The 22717-nt window shown below is 36.2% G+C and overlaps 1 protein-coding gene across 3 annotated transcripts in view; it reads right to left on the bottom strand.

Moving 5' to 3' along the window:
* Positions 1 to 5968: 5968 nt before the first annotated feature.
* The window catches only part of TAF1A (TATA-box binding protein associated factor, RNA polymerase I subunit A), a 31144-nt gene continuing 14395 nt past the window's right edge, over positions 5969 to 22717 (bottom strand). For 2 of the 3 annotated variants that reach the window (XM_025395487.1, XM_025395492.1), the window contains 7 exons: positions 18683 to 18813; positions 17664 to 17822; positions 12223 to 12289; positions 11362 to 11485; positions 9554 to 9708; positions 6691 to 6840; positions 5969 to 6330 (listed from right to left, as the gene is read on the bottom strand). In XM_025395487.1, the coding sequence (XP_025251272.1) occupies positions 6722 to 6840; positions 9554 to 9708; positions 11362 to 11485; positions 12223 to 12289; positions 17664 to 17822; positions 18683 to 18813 (755 nt within the window). In that variant the 3' untranslated portion in view covers positions 5969 to 6330; positions 6691 to 6721. Of the gene's footprint in view, positions 6331 to 6368; positions 6841 to 9553; positions 9709 to 11361; positions 11486 to 12222; positions 12290 to 17663; positions 17823 to 18682; positions 18814 to 22717 lie in introns of those variants that run through there. The other variant, XM_025395480.1, reaches the window with a different exon arrangement.

The following is a 22717-nucleotide window of genomic DNA, read 5'->3' as shown; positions in this document are numbered from 1 at the left end:
TTTCTCAAAGCTAAAGGAGGAATTACGTACCCAGCGCAAAGAAACTAAAAATCTTGAAAAAAAAGTGGAAGAATTGACGGCTAGAGTAATTAATGCAGAGAAGGTCATAAATGAAATGAAAGAGATGAAAACCATAACACGAGAAATACGTGACAAATGCACAAGCTTCAGTAACGGACTCGATCAACTGGAAGAAAGAGTATCAGCGATTGAGGATCAAATGAATAAAATGAAGCGAGAAGAGAAACCAAAAGAAAAAAGAAGAAAAAGAAATGAACAAAGCCTGCAAGAAGTATGGGATTATGTAAAAAGACCAAATCTACGTCTGATTGGGGTGCCTGAAAGTGAGGGGGAAAATGGAACCAAGTTGGAAAACACTCTTCAGGATATCATCCAGGAGAACTTCCCCAACCTAGTAGGGCAGGCCAACATTCAAATCCAGGAAATACAGAGAACGCCACAAAGATACTCCTCGAGAAGAGCAACTCCAAGACACATAATTGCCAGATTCACCAAAGTTGAAATGAAGGAAAAAATCTTAAGGGCAGCCAGAGAGAAAGGTCGGGTTACCCACAAAGGGAAGCCCATCAGACTCACAGCAGATCTCTTGGCAGAAACTCTACAAGCCAGAAGAGAGTGGGGGCCAATATTCAACATTCTTAAAGAAAAGAATTTTAAACCCAGAATTTCATATCCAGCCAAACTAAGTTTCATAAGTGAAGGAGAAATAAAATCCTTTACAGATAAGCAAATGCTTAGAGATTTTGTCACCACTAGGCCTGCCTTACAAGAGACCCTGAAGGAAGCACTCAACATGGAAAGGAACAACCGGTACCAGCCATTGCAAAAACATGCCAAAATGTAAAGACCATCGAGGCTAGGAAGAAACTGCATCAACTAACGAGCAAAATAACCAGTTAATATCATAATGGCAGGATCAAGTTCACACATAACAATCTTAACCTTAAATGTAAATGGACTAAATGCTCCAATGAAAAGACACAGACTGGCAAACTGGATAAAGAGTCAAGACCCATCAGTCTGCTGTATTCAGGAGACCCATCTCACACGCAGAGACATACATAGGCTCAAAATAAAGGGATGGAGGAAGATTTACCAAGCAAATGGAGAACAAAAAAAAGCGGGGGTTGCAATCCTAGTCTCTGATAAAACAGACTTTAAACCATCAAAGATCAAAAGAGACAAAGAAGGCCATTACATAATGGTAAAGGGATCAATTCAACAGGAAGAGCTAACTATCCTAAATATAGATGCACCCAATACAGGAGCACCCAGATTCATAAAGCAAGTCCTTAGAGACTTACAAAGAGACTTAGACTCCCATACAATAATAATGGGAGACTTCAACACTCCACTGTCAACATTAGACAGATCAACAAGACAGAAAGTTAACACGGATATCCAGGAATTGAACTCATCTCTGCAGCAAGCAGACCTAATAGACATCTATAGAACTCTCCACCCCAAATCAACTGAATATACATTCTTCTCAGCACCACATCGTACTTACTCCAAAATTGACCACATAATTGGAAGTAAAGCACTCCTCAGCAAATGTACAAGAACAGAAATTATAACAAACTGTCTCTCAGACCACAGTGCAATCAAACTAGAACTTAGGACTAAGAAACTCAATCAAAACCGCTCAACTACATGGAAACTGAACAATCTGCTCCTGAATGACTACTGGGTACATAACGAAATGAAGGCAGAAATAAAGATGTTCTTTGAAACCAATGAGAACAAAGATACAACATACCAGAATCTCTGGGACACATTTAAAGCAGTGTGTAGAGGGAAATTTATAGCACTAAATGCCCACAAGAGAAAGCAGGAAAGATCAAAAATTGACACTCTAACATCGCAATTAAAAGAACTAGAGAAGCAAGAGCAAACACATTCCAAAGCTAGCAGAAGGCAAGAAATAACTAAGATCAGAGCAGAACTGAAGGAGATAGAGACACAAAAAACCCTCCAAAAAATCAATGAATCCAGGAGTTGGTTTTTTGAAAAGATCAACAAAATTGACAGACCACTAGCAAGACTAATAAAGAAGAAAAGGGAGAAGAATCAAATCGACGCAATTAAAAATGATAAAGGGGATATCACCACTGACCCCACAGAAATACAAACTACCATCAGAGAATACTATAAACACCTCTATGCAAATAAACTGGAAAACCTAGAAGAAATGGATAATTTCCTGGACACTTACACTCTTCCAAGACTAAACCAGGAAGAAGTTGAATCCCTGAATAGACCAATAGCAGGCTCTGAAATTGAGGCAATAATTAATAGCCTACCAACCATAAAAAGTCCAGGACCAGATGGATTCACAGCTGAATTCTACCAGAGGTATAAGGAGGAGTTGGTACCATTCCTTCTGAAACTATTCCAATCAATAGAAAAAGAGGGAATCCTCCCTAACTCATTTTATGAGGCCAACATCATCCTGATACCAAAGCCTGGCAGAGACACAACAAAAAAAGAGAATTTTAGACCAATATCCCTGATGAACATCGATGCAAAAATCCTCAATAAAACACTGGCAAACCGGATTCAACAACACATCAAAAAGCTTATCCACCATGATCAAGTGGGCTTCATCCCTGGGATGCAAGGCTGGTTCAACATTCGCAAATCAATAAACATAATCCAGCATATAAACAGAACCAAAGACAAGAACCACATGATTATCTCAATAGATGCAGAAAAGGCTTTTGACAAAATTCAACAGCCCTTCATGCTAAAAACGCTCAATAAATTCGGTATTGATGGAACGTACCTCAAAATAATAAGAGCTATTTATGACAAACCCACAGCCAATATCATACTGAATGGGCAAAAACTGGAAAAATTCCCTTTGAAAACTGGCACAAGACAGGGATGCCCTCTCTCACCACTCCTATTCAACATAGTGTTGGAAGTTCTGGCTAGGGCAATTAGGCAAGAGAAAGAAATCAGGGGTATTCAGTTAGGAAAAGAAGAAGTCAAATTGTCCCTGTTTGCAGATGACATGATTGTATATTTAGAAAACCCCATTGTCTCAGCCCAAAATCTCCTTAAGCTGATAAGCAACTTCAGCAAAGTCTCAGGGTACAAAATTAATGTGCAAAAATCACAAGCATTCTTATACACCAATAACAGACAAACAGAGAGCCAAATCATGAATGAACTTCCATTCACAATTGCTTCAAAGAGAATAAAATACCTAGGAATCCAACTTACAAGGGATGTAAAGGACCTCTTCAAGGAGAACTACAAACCACTGCTCAGTGAAATAAAAGAGGACACAAACAAATGGAAGAACATACCATGCTCATGGATAGGAAGAATCAATATCATGAAAATGGCCATACTGCCCAAGGTAATTTATAGATTCAATGCCATCCCCATCAAGCTACCAATGAGTTTCTTCACAGAATTGGAAAAAACTGCTTTAAAGTTCATATGGAACCAAAAAAGAGCCCGCATCTCCAAGACAATCCTAAGTCAAAAGAACAAAGCTGGAGGCATCACGCTACTTGACTTCAAACTATACTACAAGGCTACAGTAACCAAAACAGCATGGTACTGGTACCAAAACAGAGATATAGACCAATGGAACAGAACAGAGTCCTCAGAAATAATACCACACATCTACAGCCATCTGATCTTTGACAAATCTGAGAGAAACAAGAAATGGGGAAAGGATTCCCTATTTAATAAATGGTGCTGGGAAAATTGGCTAGCCATAAGTAGAAAGCTGAAACTGGATCCTTTCCTTACTCCTTATACGAAAATTAATTCAAGATGGATTAGAGACTTAAATGTTAGAGCTAATACCATAAAAACCCTAGAGGAAAACCTAGGTAGTACCATTCAGGATATAGGCATGGGCAAAGACTTCATGTCTAAAACACCAAAAGCAACGGCAGCAAAAGCTAAAATTGACAAATGGGATCTAATTAAACTAAAGAGCTTCTGCACAGCAAAAGAAACTACCATCAGAGTGAACAGGCAACCTACAGAATGGGAGAAAATTTTTGCAATCTACTCATCTGACAAAGGGCTAATATCCAGAACCTACAAAGAACTCAAACAAATTTACAAGAAAAAAACAAACAACCCCATCAAAAAGTGGGCAAAGGATATGAACAGACATTTCTCAAAAGAAGACATTCATACAGCCAACAGACATATGAAAAAATGCTCATCATCACTGGCCATCAGAGAAATGCAAATCAAAACCACAATGAGATACCATCTCACACCAGTTAGAATGGTGATCATTAAAAAGTCAGGAAACAACAGGTGCTGGAGAGGATGTGGAGAAATAGGAACACTTTTACACTGTTGGTGGGATTGTAAACTAGTTCAACCATTATGGAAAACAGTATGGCGATTCCTCAAGGATCTAGAACTAGATGTACCATATGACCCAGCCATCCCATTACTGGGTATATACCCAAAGGATTATAAATTATGCTGCTATAAAGACACATGCACACGTATGTTTATTGCAGCACTATTCACAATAGCAAAGACTTGGAATCAACCCAAATGTCCATCAGTGACAGATTGGATTAAGAAAATGTGGCACATATACACCATGGAATACTATGCAGCCATAAAAAAGGATGAGTTTGCGTCCTTTGTAGGGACATGGTTGCAGCTGGAAACCATCATTCTTAGCAAACTATCACAGGAACAGAAAACCAAACACCGCATGTTCTCACTCATAGGTGGGAACTGAACAATGAGATCACTTGGACTCAGGAAGGGGAACATCACACACCGGGGCCTATCATGGGGAGGGGGGAGGGGGGAGGGATTGCATTGGGAGTTATACCTGATGTAAATGACGAGTTGATGGGTGCAGTAGACCAACATGGCACAAGTATACATATGTAACAAACCTGCACGTTATGCACATGTACCCTACAACTTAAAGTATAATAATAATAAATAAATTTAAAAAAAATAAAAAAAAATAAAAGTACAATATTTTCAAATAAAAAAAAAAAAAAGTTAAACTTGGTTTATTTTGGCTCTGTGGAATGCCTACTCATTTTACATGTACTTTCTAAGTACTTCTTTATTGATAGACCTTTCTTACTAAGTAATATTGAAATATAAACTACTCACAAAGCACAATTTGTCCCCTAATCTTCTTGCAGATGGTTTAGAATTAGTAGGAATATAAGCCAATGGGAAACGTGTGTCTCACCATCTATTAGACTTGCTCTGAAGTTAGTGAGTTTTCATGGAACTCAATTACTAGTTATCCCAGCAGTAAATGTAAAAGCTGACATTTCTGAAGAAGCACTTATTCTACCAATTATCCCAACATATTATAAAGCTCAGCCCATAAACCAGGAAACTTGCTGTTGGCTTCTGGCTAGGTTTTCCCAGTGGGTTTACTGTGTGACTCAGGGATACTATTCCACTGGCGAGTTTCCTCCACTGTCCAGCTACATACCGCTGCATCCTAGTTTCCAAGAGAAAAAGGAGAGGGGACGCATGAGTTCTTTTTCTCCGAGACGGAGTCTCGCTCTGTTGCCAGGCTGGAGTGCAGTGACACTATCTCAGCTCGCTGCAGCCTCCACCTCCCAGGTTCAAGCAATTCTCCTGCCTCAGCCTCCTGAATAGCTAGGACTACAGGTGCACACCACCAAGACTAATTTTTTTTTTTGGTATTTTTAGTAGAGAAAGGGTTTCACCATGTTGGCCAGGATGGTCTCAATCTCTTGACCTCGCGATCTTAGACTGCTGTGCCAGGCACCAAAAAGCCAAGAGCCTTTTGAAGTGAGGCCAATGCCAACTGAAAAGAGCGAGCCCTCCCTACTGCTACAACCCAAATTAGTCCTCTAGAGCAAAAGGTCTCTCTCTAGCAGGAGGTTATTTTGCCCCAAACTGTCATGTCTTTATACTGAAAAAGAAGAGTTTCTTTTCTTTTTTTTTTTTCTTTTTGAGACAGAGTTTAGTTCTGTTGCCCAGGCAGGAGTGCAGTGGCGCGATCTTGGCTCACTGCAACCTCCGCCCAATCGATTCTCCTGCCTCAGCCTCCTGAGTAGCTGGGATTACAAGTGCCTGCCACCACGCCCAGCTAATTTTTGTATTTTTAGTAGACACAGGGTTTCACTGTGTTAGCCAGGCTGTTCTCAAACTCCTGACCTCATGATCCACCCAACTAGGCCTCCCAAAGTGCTGGGATTATAGGCGTGAGCCACTGCACCTGGCCGAGAAAGAGTGTTTTCTAAATCCTTCTCTCTTTTCAAAATTCCTCAACAGAACTCATCACCAATATATTTCTTCATGGTGGTATACCTAAAATTGATTAATTAGAATATAAAAGAATATAAATTCATTTCACAGCACCACAAGTTATAGTTTATTACACAATAGCCAGAGGCAAAGTATTTGCAAACAATAACTGTTGTAGAACTATATTCTCTAATATTTTGTCATTTGAAGAATTATTCTTTAACAAATGTAACATTTAACATTACAAAAAAGAAAACAGACACAGTTACAAAGAGCAAAGGCAGTAATACTGTTTCTCTAGCTATAAATAATACAAAAATATAAAAATATATAAAAATAAGTTTTTTGTAGTAATATAAGCTTCTTAATACATAACACATAACTACATAAACACATTCAATAACTATCTACTGAGCTACTTACTGTGTAGCTACTACTGTGAAATAACTAAAATTCAGTATGAGAGTCTTGGATTTACAATACTGTATTTTTTCACAGATCTCTTCATCCGCTTAATTTTCTTCCCTAAGATTTGGTGATCTTGCTTTAAAATATACCGAAAATATCTACAACCTAAAAAGTAAAGCAAAATAAAAAGTTTTAATACTCATCACATTTTCACATTTTTCAAGTATATTTCTACATTTTTAAATTTTTGCTTTAAGTTTAGCACACTAATGACTATGAAAATAGATTTATTTGTATTATCAATATGTCCTAAGCATATTCTCAGCTGTGCCCAATGAAATATATTTCTTCCTATATACAAAATGTATTTGCATTACCAATATGGCGAAAGTATATTCTCAACTGTGCCCAATGAAATATATTTCTTCCCATACACAAAGATGTTTGTAATCCATCATAATTAAAGCATAGACTTTAGCTTGTTTTCTACCCTTCCTCCTACACCCTAGTGATGGTGATAGGTATATTATATACAGTCACATATTAAATGAGCCTTCTGCAAAAGCACATTTGTACAGCTTCCTTCTCAATGTTAGCTTGTAAATCAGTCAAAGTTACATTCATAACAGTAAGAAAGTTCTCTGTAGAAAATCTTTGTGTGAAGGATTAGAATAAACAAATCATAGGTTAGAAATGGTCAAACATTATCTATTCATTCTAGCCATGTAGCGAGCAGCAAGGTGGAGACGACGTAGCTCTGACAGAGGGGCCTCGTGCTCATTAGAAGTTCCACCTGCTCTTCATAGTCTTACAACACACAGGACTGTCAAGCATTTGTCAAATATTTCAGACAAATGAATCATATTTCCGTAAGAAAAACGTAAACTGGATATTGAGGATTTTTAGAGTTGGTAAATGAATAAGACCATAAATCACATAAGAAAAATTAATTTCATTACAGTTTCAGCTTGTATGCATCCATCTTACCTGAGAAAATGCAAGGACATATACTGTATCTATAGTAACCATTTTTTATTATTCCTGAAACTAGTATCCCAGAATTGCTAACATTTTGTTGTTTTTCCTGAGATGGGGTCTCACTATGTGACACAAACTGGTCTCAAACTCCTGGGTTCAACCAATCCTCCCACCTCAGCCTCCCAAGTAGTCAGGATTACAGGCGCACTGCATGCCACTACACCCAGCTAGTAACATTTTACTAGCTGGGAAGCAGTGGTGTCTGTAGTATCACCAAAATAATTTGTGTTTCTAAACATATCATACTACCTTAGTAAAAAACAAAATATTCTGCACACAAATTTTTGCCTGTACCTATATAGAAAGCTGGAAAGAACTTCGTTCCCACCCTAACATAGAGAAAAAGCTTTAAAAACTACAAATATTAACTCTCAAGTCCATGAGAGCTGAAGTCACAGGGCAACCAAGTAGCTTCAATCCCAACAAAGAAAGGCCCCTCCAAGGAGAAATGGGCCTGGCTTGCTTTTAGCGAGACATGGAAAGAAAGAGAGCCATCATACCCCACTCTAAGCACAAAGCAAAGGCAGACCATGCCTAGGATTTGAATCCTATAAAGTAAGGTTGGTAACCAGAGCAAGAAGCAAGCCCAGCTTAACTAATGAATAGACTCATTTAACCCCACACTAACAGCCTGAGAGGAGATGTGGCTCTTGCGGGAGTAACTGATGCCTCATATTTGTAGAGCACTTTAGAAATTACGAAGCACTTTGATGCGATGTTCACATGATACTTACAACAATAAGACGGGTGTTACAATGCCCACTTCACAGAAAAGGCTCCTAAAAGTTAATTGCTTGATCTAAGTTACAGAGCAAGTGAGTGAGAGAATTGGAAAATTAACCCAGATCTTTCCCTTTTTTTTTTTTTTTCGACGGAGTCTCGCTCTGTCGCCCAGGCTGGAGTGCAGTGGCATGTTCTTGGCTCACTGCAACCTCCACCTCCCGTAACCCAGATCCTTCTACTCTGCTCAAAGAGACCTGTTGATAATTGTGCTAGATGCCTCTCTACTCATAAAGTAGTAGAAAAATGACAATCCAAATCACCTTTCTGTTCCTTGTCATCAGTGTATTAGAGAATTTTTATTTTCTTCTTAATCAACATTTTATTACATTCACTGAGACTACTAATTCCAAAATAACAGAAACTATATTCAAAAATGAATTGGAGAATCTCTTCAGGACACCTTAAGCTCCCTAGCAATGGACTGCTTACTAGTGGTCACTGTAAGATTTATTTTCTTCGTTTCTGGACATACTCTGTGATAGTTTCATTTCGGTACTGGCCACCTTTTCAATATTTCAGTGGTAGAAAGCAGGTAAGAGTTTTACCACCCAAAATATTTCTTTTCTTTGAAGAAAAAATCAATATTCCTTTTCTTTGAAGATAATTTTTTTCATATGCTAGTAGAAGGTATTCTTTTTCTTAAGTGGAGGAAATGTTTCGTGCTTACAGAAATAGACAAGTAAATATTGGTATAATATGAAGCTATTAAAGAACAGTGAGGTCAATAAAGAATATTTTGATACTCGAAAATATCAGTAAACTTTCTATAAAACAAGGCTAAATGGTCAATTCTTGTGAAAAGTTTGTATCATGTATCTTAATACCCCCTAACAACACTCAAGTCAGGAGACGAAAACCAATCATAATCAATGATATGAAATCACTGCTTCTAATCTAAGCACGTGACCTGGTCCCAACTCAGGATTCACTCTTCCATTAAGCAGTTACGTCTTAAGCACCTAGTATTTTTAGGTACCACATTAGGTAAGCTCTAAATGAATTATTCCAAAATCAGCCAAAAGCTATGTCTAGATAAAACGAAAACAAAAACATGTACCTTTTCCTAACAGTAATCCAGCCACAAAAGCTTTCTCACAGGCCAAAGCTGTATCTTCCTTCCAATCACTTTTTGCCCAAAAGTAGCTGAAATGAAAGCTTGGCCACCAGTTTTTCCTGGAGTTCCACTCGTCTTGAACCCACGCAAGGTGGTTTCTGGAAAAGACAAATGTCAAAAGAGAGGGTCAATGATGTGAACAAATCTATATTAACAGAATTTAGACTTAGAGTCTACAGAAAGATGACAAGGAAGATGTTTCCAAGCTAAATTCTGAATATGGCCAAGGCATAACACATGATTGGCAACAATAGGAAAGCAAATCCTTTTTTGTTCTCTTCTATCTCCATATCCCACTTTCCATTTCACTAAACAGACAGTTTAGCACAGTGTCTTCGAGTCTGTGCTAAGACTCAAAGCCAGACTCCTGGATTCAAATATCAGCTCTTCCATTTACTATGTATGTGATCCTGGGCAAGTTGCTGAACCTCTCTGAGCTTCAGTGCCATTGAGGACATTAGCAGTACTGATCTCATAGGACTGTTATTAAGATTAAACTATTCCAGTAGTAGGGCACAGCAGGTCTTATATAAAGCTCTTTGCATAGTGTCTGGTACATAGTAAATATTCAGTCAACATTATCTATTACTATTACTTAAGTAAAAGCTTACTTAAAATTATATGCTGCCATGAATGACTATCCAAATTAAGATGCCCTTATTATACAAATACATGAACAAATAGGTTAAACTGTTAAGTGCAGGCAATTCTATGTGTCAGTGAATAATTTATTCATTGCATATATTTAAGATATACAACATGTTTTATATACATAAACTTTTTTGTGTGGTGGGAACACCTGAACTCTACTCATAGTAAATTTTCTATATGCAATACAATATTAACTACAGTCTGTGTTGCACATTAGATCTGTATAATTTAATTGAGCAAATGCTTATTGGCACCCATGTGCCCCCTATGGTAGAACAAACAGCAGTTCGAAAAAATGAGCCTCTTTGCTTTCAAGGACCTTATAATCTAGTAGTTTATTCAGTGCTTGAGATTTAGAAAATGGTTTACAGTGAGTGCGTCAACATACGACACCAAAACCATTTTATAAACAGCACTGTCCCATCAAGACAAGTCAGATCTGAAGCCTGAAACAAGTTCCAACTGATACTGAATTGCCTAATAACTAAACTGGATATAATAAATATATGAAACAATTTTGTGATATCCCTTCTTCTCACACACTAAGTAAAAATAATAGGAAATTCATTTTCCTTTACTCAAAATATGACACTAATAATATTATAATCAGAGGTACACTTTTAGATACCCAGGTCACAATGGATTTAATGAGTACTTGTTGAATGAATAGTGTATGATGATCTTGTGAGGTCCTAAAAATACTCACTGAAAAAATGATCAAACACAGGTAGGAGGAAAGCTGCTTCCCATGTGATCTTACAAGTTAATGACGCACAAATCACGAGTCATTAGCAAAGAGTGATCCCTGCTAGTCTTTATTTCCAACTGGAAAACACATACGTAGTCCTTAGCAAGCAGCAGTGCTAAGCACAGGATTTATTTTGATGGCATAAAAAAAATTGATAGAATTTTTGTATGTTCCCCTTATGACTCTGTATTTCTTTGCTTCAGAAGAAAATGTACTCAGAAAACAGCTAAAGACACAGTTCAAAAAAATCCAAAAACATAAGTAAAGATCTCTAAAAATTGACAGATATTAGCTAAAATATTGGGAAATATTATTTATGATGACCTAGTAATAAATACTGTATGTTTCTTACCCCATTAAGGTCTTTTTCAGATATTTTGCCAAGTATTTCCAAGCAGTTATATTCTTAGTGCATCCGGCAAAATCTAAGACTCCAAATAATACCTCCAACCCCAGTTTATGGTGTTCTTCTTTTTCTGCAATGGTTGTAACAATTCAAGTTTACATAAGGTATTGAAATGTACAAAGCTAAAATATACATGTATATATTTTATCAACTGTATATATACTTTACATATATGTTGTTGATAAAATATTGAATCATAAGCCTTCTGGTTAACAGTTTTTAAAAATTCATTATGCTTTTACTCCTGCAATGAATCTGAAAAACTCAATAAAAATTCCTGCTAATGAGGTAATGGTGGTGAGTCTGATCTCAATGTGGGTTACACTCCTCTACTGAGAACATTACTTAAAGTACCTGCCCTGTTTGGGCATTTTATACATGTTCTTTTATATTCAGAGAGGAACCCAGGCAGTCCCAGGACAACTTTGGGCTTAGCCAACTTATTTCCTTCTATGGTGTGCTGAAATCTAGTAGGGATTAAAATGGAGTGAATTATATAAAATCGAGCCATTTCTCTTTTGCAAACTACTGCCTTTACCTTGTATGACAGGAGTAGGCAAACTTTTTCTATAACGGCCCAGATAGTAAATATTTTAAGCTTTGCAAGGCATACAGTCTCTGTCACAACTACACAGTTCTGTCACTATAGTGCAAAAGTAGCCGCAGGCAATACATAAACAGATGGACATCAACAGAACTTGATTTATAAAATCAGGCAAGGGGTGGATTTAGCTGATGGGCCATAGTTTCCTGGTCCCTAGTCTATAGCTTGTCTACACAAGGTAAAAAACAAAATTTATTTATTACCTGATTTTCTAAGTAATGTATGGAATTCCAACATCAATTTATGAGATGGTACAATCTGATACAAAATCTGAAAGAAAGAACAGTCTTGTAATTTTTACATACTTGTAAAAGCATTTCTCAGATTTCAGCTTACTTTCAAAATAAAGTTTTTACTATCTAATATGCTCTCCATAAGTTTATTAAGTATTTTTAAACTACCTTGCTTTTTATCTAGTTTCAATCTAAGTATAGAAAAGTATTCTCTGTAAAGCTGGTTTTTTTTTTTTTTTTTTTTTTTTTTTTAAAGTCCCTGCTAACAAGACAGTCAGGAGAATCGAGGGAAATAGGCAGGGACTTTTTATTTGCTCCTTATATACATCTATATTGTTTACCATGCTCAACAACTTAAAACAATTTATTTCAGAAGCCAGGACTGAAGGAAAAAAAGAAAAAAATCAATTACCACAGAGAAAATATACTTATTTACTAAACAGAAGAGATCACAGAATATTTATATAAAGCAAAAAAACTAAAAAGGCTGGGAGTTAATTTCACAGATTGTGCTCAGGAACAGTTTACTAAGGGTATATGAGTAAATATTTTAACAAACTTTCACACAATGAAAAAATTTCTCTTTTAAAAAACAGGAAGAACTATTTTTATGAATATTCAAAAAATGGAATTTAAAATAATACTGTATTTTTCATTTTAATACATTTAATTCTAGAAATGAATTCATTCTGCTTACTAAAGTACTTTGACCTTACATTGAAATAATTTCCAACAAAATTAAAAGTAAATTTTGTTAATTTCTATTAATCATTTTTAAAAAGATCAATCAAGATCAATACACCAATATCAGAGAATATTATTGAAATTCGGTTCCTATGAAAGCCACATTTGTCTCATGATTTTATAGAATTCTGTTTATGGCTCAATTCACTTTTTTTTTTTATTGAAATATAACATGTAGCAGAAGTGTATACAAATCATGGCATCCAGTCAGTTTTCACAAAGTTAAACACTCAGGTAACCAGCACCCAGATCAAATAATAGCACATCACCAGAACGCTAGAAATCCTCCATTAGTTTTGAAAATTTCTTAGTCATGAGCCCTTCAAATGTTAGGGTTTTTAAAAAATTAGTTTGCTTGCTTTTGCCCTGTTCTATTCAGAGGTACTCCACCTCGGACTCCAATGACAAATATGTCAGATCTTTTCACCAATTCACTTGTATGCTCGTTTCTGCACCTTTCATCCTTTTTGTTCTCCATGGTTTAGCCTGGTATTTTCCGTGCAGTTCATTAATCCTCTCTTTTGCTATGTTCAATCTGCTATTAAACCCATGTATTGAGATCTTAATTCCAAATACTGTATTTTTCAAAAGGAAAAACAGAATTTCTCTAAATCTATCTTGTCTTGAATATAAATGAGATAAGTATTCAACAGTTATTTTCTGTAGCATTTTTTAAAATCTTTTCAAAAACACCATTAGTGATTGATAACCTGAATGAAAGCACAGTCTTGCTTTTGTTTTAAACACAATCCTTAATATTTTTTAATATAAATGAGCCAAAAGCTATCTTAACAGAGTAAAATAAAAATAGCAACTTCAAAGGTATTGTTTAGTCCAGCCTGGGCAACATAGCAAAAGCCCGTCTCTCCAAATATACAAAAAATTAGCCAGGCATGGTGGCATGTGCCTGTAGTCCCAGCTACTCGAGAGGCTGAGGTGGCAGAATCACCTGAGCCGGGGAGGTGGAGGCTACAGTGAGCCTCACGTGTTCATGCCACTGCACTCCAGCTTGGGCAACAGAGTGAGACCCTGTTTCAAACAACAACAGCAGCAAAGGATTATTTAGTAAAACAAAGCCTGTTGAAAAATTTATAAAACATAGTTTTCACATCTGAAGGTTTGATAATGCCAATTTTGATCATGAAAAGTATAAAGATAATCAGCCTTTTAAAAGAAAACAGAGAGAAGAACTTTTCTCTGTCATTTCTTTAGGTTGAAAAGGACCTTTGTCTTTCATCCCTAAAATGCCATTATTAAAAACTGAACACAAAATATACAAATAATTCTATACTTTAACAACAAAAACCAAACAACCCAATTGATAAAAGGGCAGAGGACTTGAACAGACATTTGCCAAAGATGATAAACAAATGGCCAATAAGCACATGAAAAGATACACATCACTAGACATTAGGGAAATGCAAACCAAAACCACAATCAGGCACAGAGACCACTTCACACCCACTAGGATAGCGGTCCCCAACCTTTTTGGCACCAGGTACTGGTTTCGTGGAAGACAATTTTCCCACGGACCAGGGTGAGGGTCGAGGATGGTTTCAGGATTGCATTATTTATGCACTTTACATTTACTGTGCACTTCATGTTATTACATTATAATATATAATGAAATAATTATACAACTCACCATAATGTAGAATCAGTGGGAGCCCTCGCTTTCCTGCAACTGGATGATCCCATCTGGGGGTGATGGGAGACAGTGACAGATCATCAGGCATTAAATTCTCATAAGGAGCATACAACCTAGATCCCTCGCATGTGCAGTTCACAATACGGTTCGGGCTCCTATGAGAATCTAATGCCACCGCTGATCTGACAGAAGGCAGACCTCAGGTAATGCTCACTTGCCTGCCACTCACCTTCTACTGTGTGGCCTGGTTCCTAACAGGCCACAGATACTGGTCATAATGGTCCATGACCCAGGGGTTGGGGATCCCTGTCCTAGGATATCAATGATCAAAAAAGGGGATGGAGAATAGAAGCTGTTAGCCAGGATGTGGAATTGCTGGTGGGAATGTAAATTGTGTAGCTGCTGTGGAAAACAGTTTGACAATTCCTCAAAAAGTTAAAGAATTACCATATAATCCAGCAATTTCACTCCTAAGTACACACCCAAAAGAAGTGAAAGCAGGGACTCAAACAAATACCTGTACACTAATCTTTAGAGCAGTATTATTTATAATAGCCAAACAACAAACACAACCCAAATGTCTACCAAAAAATGAATAGATAAGCAAAATGTTGTGGGTATATAAAATGGAATATTATTCAACCTTAAATAAAAATGGCCATTCTGATATATGCTACAACATGAACCTTGAAAACATCATGCTAAGTGAAATTAGCAAGACACAAAAGGACAAATGTTATATGATTCCACTTATATGAGGTACTAAAATAATCAAATTCACAAAGATGGAAATTAACACAGAGGTTTTCAGGGGCTGGGAAGACTGGGCAATGAGTTACTGTTTAACGAATAGTTTCTACTTGGGATAATGAAAACATTCTGGAAATAGACAGTGATGGTGGTTGCACAAAACTGAATGAATGTACTTAATGCCACTAAATTATGTGCTTTAAAAATGATCAAAATGGTAACATTTATTTTTGTATATATTTTCCCACAATTTAAAATGTTAAGCAATATTATGTACAACCACCCCATGAAACACTTAGCGACAAATTTAACAAAAGACATACACTAAAAACTACAAAACAGTTCAGAGATATTAAAAACCTAAATAAATGGAGAGACATGCCATGTTTACACTTTGGAAACCTCAATACTGTTGAGATGTCAATTCTCTCAAACTGATCTATAGATTCAAAATCTCAGCAAGACCTTTTTGTAGCAACAGATAAATTGATTATACAATATACACGGAAAGTTAAAGAACCTAGAAAAGCCAAAAGCAATTTTGAAAAAGAACAAATTTGTATGACTTTCATGATATGATTCCAAGACTTGCTACAGAGCTACAGTAATCAAGTTAAGGCCATATGAGATATTTCTACACACTCACTAGAATGGCAATAATTCAAATTTAAAAGACCTACAATACCAACTACTGGCAAGGATGTGAAGAAACTGAATTTTCATATATCGATGTGGAAATATACATCACTAGAACACAACAGACTTCATATACAGCCTACTGGTTTTCAACAAAGTTCCAAAGGTACTAAATGGAGAAAGGAGAGTCTTCAATATAATGCTGGAACAACCATATGGGAAAAAATAAACCTTGATCTTTGCCGCACACTATCCACAAAAAAAGAGCTAAAAATCTACCATGACCTAAACATAAAACTATATAACACATCTAGAAAAAAAAAAAAAAAAGAAGAGAGTCTTCATTATCTTGAGATAGGCAAAGATTTCTTAGACAAAAAGCACTAACCATAAAAGAAAAAAAATGTATAAACTGAACATCAAAATTAGAAGTTTCTACTCTTTGAAAGATACTATTAAGGAAACCAAAAGGCAAGGCACAGAGAGAAAATATTCATAATTAATATTCTTCACAAAGGACTTATATCCAGATTATATAAAAATTTCCAAATCAGTAAGAAGACAATTGATCCCCCCAAAAATAGACTAAGTAGTTGAACACTTGACAAAAGAAGATATAGGAATGGCCAATAGACATATTAAAAGATGCTCAACATCATCAGTCATTAGGGAAATACAATTTAATGCCACGTGAGACACCACTATATACACCCACAAGAGGCTATTATTCAAAAGACCTCAATACCAAGTGTTGGCACAGATGTGGAGAAACTGAATTTTCATATTGATGTGTGAATGTCAATGGTACAGTCACTTCAGAAAACAGTTGGGCAGTTTCTTAAGAAGTTAGGCACATACTTTCCTTAATACTCTTAGGCAGCAACTCCTCTCTCAGGTAGCTACCCAAGAAACATGAAAATATATGTATATACACAATCTTGTACATGAATTTTCTCAGCAGCATCATTCACAATAGCCAAAAAGTAAAAAATTACTCAAACGTCCATCAAGTGAATGTATAAAAATGAAATACTATTCAGCAATAACAAATTACTAATATACACAATAACATGGATGCATCTCAAATATGTTATGCTGAGCAAGAGAAGCCATATTAAAATGACTACATAAGAGTCCATTTATATGAAATTCTAGAAGAGATAAAAATTAATCTATAGTGATAATAAGCAGATGAGTGATTGTCTGGGGCCATGGGTATGGGGCAAAGGGAAATGAAAGGCATTCCGGGGTGACAGAAATGTTCTCTTATCTTGATTAGAATGGTGGTTCATGAATGTAATGCATCTAAGCATATACTTAAAATAAGTGTGTTTACTCTCTGAAAATTAAATTTCAATAAAGTTGATTTTCAAAAAATATCAGTGCAGAGTATTCCAACCAGGTTTGAACAAGACTTCTGATCCTCTCTCCTCAGTCTCACCCAGGCAGCAGGGGATAGTGTGAATGATACATACATGGAGATGGCAACTGGAGCCAACTTTCTGTTTATCTCAGTGTACTGTACATTATTGTCATTTTCTGTGGATGCTATAAAAGTTAGAAAGCAATGGCCTAAGAATGTTTTAATGTAGATTCCCAACCCTGCTCAAACATTGAGATAAAAATTCTATACCTTAAGCACACTTATCATTTTTGATCTTGGTGCCTTCTGTCTCTTTAGAAAGTTGTATAAGTAGATATGGGCATTTGGATTTGATGGAAACTTTTCATCATATGCATAATTAGTGAGTACCTCTTGGGCTCCATCTCGATCCCCATAGAATTCCAGCATCTATATAAAATAAATCATAATACCTTAGCTGAATTCTGTAAGACAGCTGTACGAAAGATAATACACAGCATAAGTTTACTGATGGGTATTTTTTAAAAATCACAAAACTGACAGGGTTCCCATTTTTTCCCTATATTTTGTTACTACTAATAAAAAATGCAGCCACCTCAACATAAATTCTCTTCCTATAAAAAATAAGAGTCCTCAAAGCAGGGAACACTAATGCTTGAAAATGTGATGCAACTAACCTCAGTGCCCTACATCACTGCAGCCACAAAAGGAGTGCACAAGAATTGTAGTTGCTTTCATTCTGTTCCCATCCTTACACAGGAATTTCCAGGTTATGATTTTGGAGATTATCTTCTGACAACACAATTATCAATTCGCCACTCAATAACTTTCACAAAGCAAATTATTTATTATTCCTAGTGCCTAGCACCAAGGCCCTCAGTCCTTTTACGACGACTCTGGGATGACAGGACATTCTTACGAACTTCCAAAAAGTCATCATTCTTTATCTCATATATTATGACCCACTTTTTCAGATTTTTGTCCTCTTTCCTTCTATATCCCACCAAATCATAAAATATCTTACTGTGTTTCTTTTAAACTCAACAAGAATAAGATTGAATTAACATTTACAACTATACTGCTATTTATTTTATAGATACTTGGCCATGATGGGTTATACAGTGGTGAAAATAAACAAATTCAGACCAAAAACGAGACATAATATTTTTGTTTCCTTTTAAATAATTTTTTCCATTAGTTTCTTTCTGATCAATAAAGATTAGGCATGGAGTCTTTGTAAAGGCTTTTGACAAAATAAAACCAATACATTTTATGAAAATTCTACTTACTTCTACATAACTCTTCACAAAAGGGTCCCAAACTCCAGGAATTTTAATCAATGCAGAAATATTTGCAGACGTCTTCCAGCTGTGGTTGAACACATCCTGGGCTACTGCATTGTAAGCATAATCATCCTTATCTGCCCAAAGATAAAAGGTTTTTTAACATTCATTAAATATTGAGGACTTCTATTAAAGTAGTAATTTAAAAAGCTACCCGCGAGAAAAACTCAGCTCCTGATAGCTACAACGGTAAATTTCAACAAATATTTAAAGGAAAATACTAATTCTTCACAAATTCTCCCAAAAAAGGACAGAAGAGAATACTTCCTAACTTATTCTAAGCCAGTATTACCATGATACCAAAACCAAACAAAGACAACAAAATAAAACTACAGATCAGTGTCTCTTATGAATATAGCTGCAAAAATATTTAACAAAACATTAGCAAACTGAGTCCAGCAACATATAAAAAGCATTATACATCATGTCCAAGTGGGATCTATACTAGGAATGCAAGGTTGGCTTAACATCTGAAAATCAATTAATGCAAATAATAAAATAGAGATCTATTGATCTAAACCAAATCAAAATAATACAGGACCAAAACCACAAGATAATCACAATAGATGCAGACAAAGCATCTGAAAAAACACAATAACCCTTCATGATAAAAACACTCAACAATGTAGGAATAGAAGGAACTTCCTCAATCTGATAAAGGGCATCTATGAAAAACTCATAGCTAACACTGAACTGAATGATAAAAGATTGCATGCTTTCCCCCTAAAATCAGGAATAAGACAATAAGTCTTTTCTCACTACTTTTGTTCATTATATTGGTGGTTCCAGCCAGGACAATTAAGTAAGAACATAACAAAAAGATATCCAAGATTGGAAAGGAAGAAGTAAAACTATCTCTATTTGTAGATGACATGATCTTGTACACAGAAAAATCCTAAGAATCCACTAAAAATTTACTGAACTAATAAATGAGTTCACAAAGGTTGCAGAGTACAAGATCGATACACAATAATCAACTGTGTCTATACACTTCCAATGAACAATCAGAAGATAAAATTAGGAAAACAATGCCATTTGCAAAAGCATCAAAAGTAACAAAATGGGTATAAATTTTACAAAAGAGATGCAAAATTTTACTCCGAAAAGTGATACTGTTGAAAAAAATTTTTAATTGTCATAGAATATGTTTTGTGCATCTTTAACTTTAGTACATAATATACTAAACTCTTTCCAAAGAGGTTACCAATTTGTACTTTACTGACAATCAGATTAGAGTTTTCTTTTGTTTGTATTCTCCTCAGCATTTGCTATTGTCAGAGTTTTCATATCAGCCAGTTTGTTGAGTATAGTGATCTCCCATGGTTTTTTTTTCTCTATACCTTTATTGAGAATTAAGATATAATTCACATACCACACAGATTCACCCACTTAAAATATACAACTCAGTGGTTTTTAGTATATTCATAGAGTTGTAACCATCACTACAATTTTAGAATATTTTCATGACCCTAAAAAGAAACCCTGTACTCTCCATTTCTCCCCACCCCTCCAGTCCTAGGCAACCACTAATCTGCTTTCTGCCTCTAGAGATTTGCCTATTCTGGACATTTCATACAAATGGAATCATACAGTATGTGGTCTTTTACTTAGCATAATATGTTTTTGTTTTTTTTTTCCCTAACAGAAAATTTTGACAAAGAAAGCATGTTTTTAATGTTATAGCATGTAATGGTACTTCATTTCTATTATTGAATAGAATTCCATTGTGGATACCACATCTTAGGTTCATTCATCAGCTGATGAGCAATTAGATTGTTTCTACTTTTGGCTATTTCGAATAACATTGCTGTGAACATTTATGTACAAGTTTTTGTATGGACATGTGTTTTTATTTCTTTTGGGTATATACCTAAGAGGGAAATTGCTGGGTCATGTAACTCTTAAGTTTATCCTTTTTAAGAACCACTGGACTGTTTTCCAAAGCAACTGCACTGTTTTACATCCCCAATAGCAGTGTATGAGGGTGCAAATTTCTCCACATCCTCACCAACACTTGCCATTATCTGTCTTTTCCGTTATAGTCATCCTGGTGGGTGTGAAGTGGCATCTTGTAGTTTTTATTTGCATTTTCCTGGGGATTAATGATGTTGAGCATCTTTTCATGTGCTTATGGGCCATTTGTATATCATTTTTGGAGAAATTTTTTTCAGATCTTTTGCTCATATTTTAATTGAGTTACCTGCTTTTAGATTATTGAGTTGTTGTAAGAGTTCTTTAGTTGTTCTAGACAGAATTCTCTTCTCAGATATATCAGATTCATGACTTGGAAATATTTTCACCTTTTCTGTGGGTTTTCACTATCTTTTAATTTTATTTTACTATTACTATTTTTTGAGACAGTCTCACTCTGTCACCCAGGCTGGAGTGCAGTGGTGCAATCTCAGCTCACTGCAACCTCTGGCTCCCAGGTTCAAGTGATTCTCCTGCCTCAAGCTTCCCGAGTAGGTGGGATTACAGGTGCCTGCCACCACGCCTGGCTAATTTTTGTATTTTTAGTAGAGATGGGGTTTCACCATGTTGGCCAGGCTGGTTTCGAACCTCTAACCTCAAGTGATCTGCCTACCTTGGCCTCCCAAAGTGTTGGAATTACAGGCTTGAGCCACTGTGCCTGGCCTTCTTTTCACTATCTTGATGGTGTCCTTTGAAGCATAAAAGTATTTCATTTGATGAGGTTTAATTTAACTGTTTTTTCTTTTGTTGCTTGTAGTTTTGGTATCACATCTAAGAAGCTATTGCCTACTCTAAGGTCACAAAGATTTTTACTTCTTCTGAGAGTTTTAAAGTTTTAGTTCTTATATTTTGGCCTTTGATTTATTTTGAGTTAATTTTTATGAAGTGGGTAGGGGCCCAACTTCATTATTTTGTATGTGGATATCCAGTTGTTGTAGCATTTATTGAAAAGTCTATTATTTTCCCACTGAATTGTCTTGGCACCCTTATTGAAAATTAGTTAGCAGCTGGGAGTAGTGGCCATGCCTGTAATCCTAGCACTTTGGGAGGCCAAGACAGGTAGATCGCATGAGCCCTCAGGAGTTTGAAACCAGCCTGGGCAACATGGTGAAACTGCATTTCTACAAAAAATACAAAAATAGCTGAGTGTGGTGGCATGTGCCTGTAGTCCTGGCTACTTGGGTGACTGAGGTGAGCATGGTGAGCCCTTGAGGTGAGCAAGGGCTGGGCATGGTGGTTCACACCTGTAATCCCAGCAGTTTGGAAGGCCGAGGTAGGAGGATGCTTGAGCCCAGGGGCTCAAGATCAGCCTGGCCAACACAGTAAGACCCCACCCATCTTTACAAAAAAAAATTAGTCAGGCATGATGGTGCACACCTGTAGTTCCAGGTCCTTGGGAGGCTGAAGTGGGAGGATCACTTGAGCCCAGGAGGTCGAGGCTGCAATGAGCTGTGATCACACCACTGCACTCCAGCCTGGGTGACAGAAAGACTCTGTCTCAAAGAGAAAGGGGCAGATCCCTGTGTATAAATCGTGTTTGAATTTATTATAGAAGGAGGTTCCTAGTCACTAAGTGCATCAACCCCAACCAAGACAGAGCCACACATATCAGCAAGAAAGTCCCAAGCTGACTCCAAATACAAGCTCACACGGTAAGTGCCTATGAGTTTCGTTATGAAGAACTAGTCCTAACTTTTTTTCTCATTAAATAGACATTTGAGGTGAATGATCATCTAAGACCTCTACGTATTATCCCATCATCATCTATTGTTGCTACATAACTGTCAGCTATGGAAAGGTACTGAATCATCTATCCACAGAAGTAACATTACAAATGGGATGTTCCAACAGCTTTAATCATCAAATATTTGCTTGGGTTTTACCTAACCATGTGTAAGAAGAAAAGTAAATATTGACTTTAAAACTAACCTAATCAATGAGTAAGCTCTTTTGAAAAAGAAGTATTACACCAGAAAATATGACAAGACTAACAAAAGAAATAGAGGAATA

The sequence above is a fragment of the Theropithecus gelada genome, chromosome 1, assembly GCF_003255815.1.
Source record: "Theropithecus gelada isolate Dixy chromosome 1, Tgel_1.0, whole genome shotgun sequence".
Lineage (NCBI taxonomy): Eukaryota > Metazoa > Chordata > Mammalia > Primates > Cercopithecidae > Theropithecus > Theropithecus gelada.
Note: the sequence above shows the minus strand (reverse complement) of the source record. Positions and strands in the feature narration are given on the sequence as shown.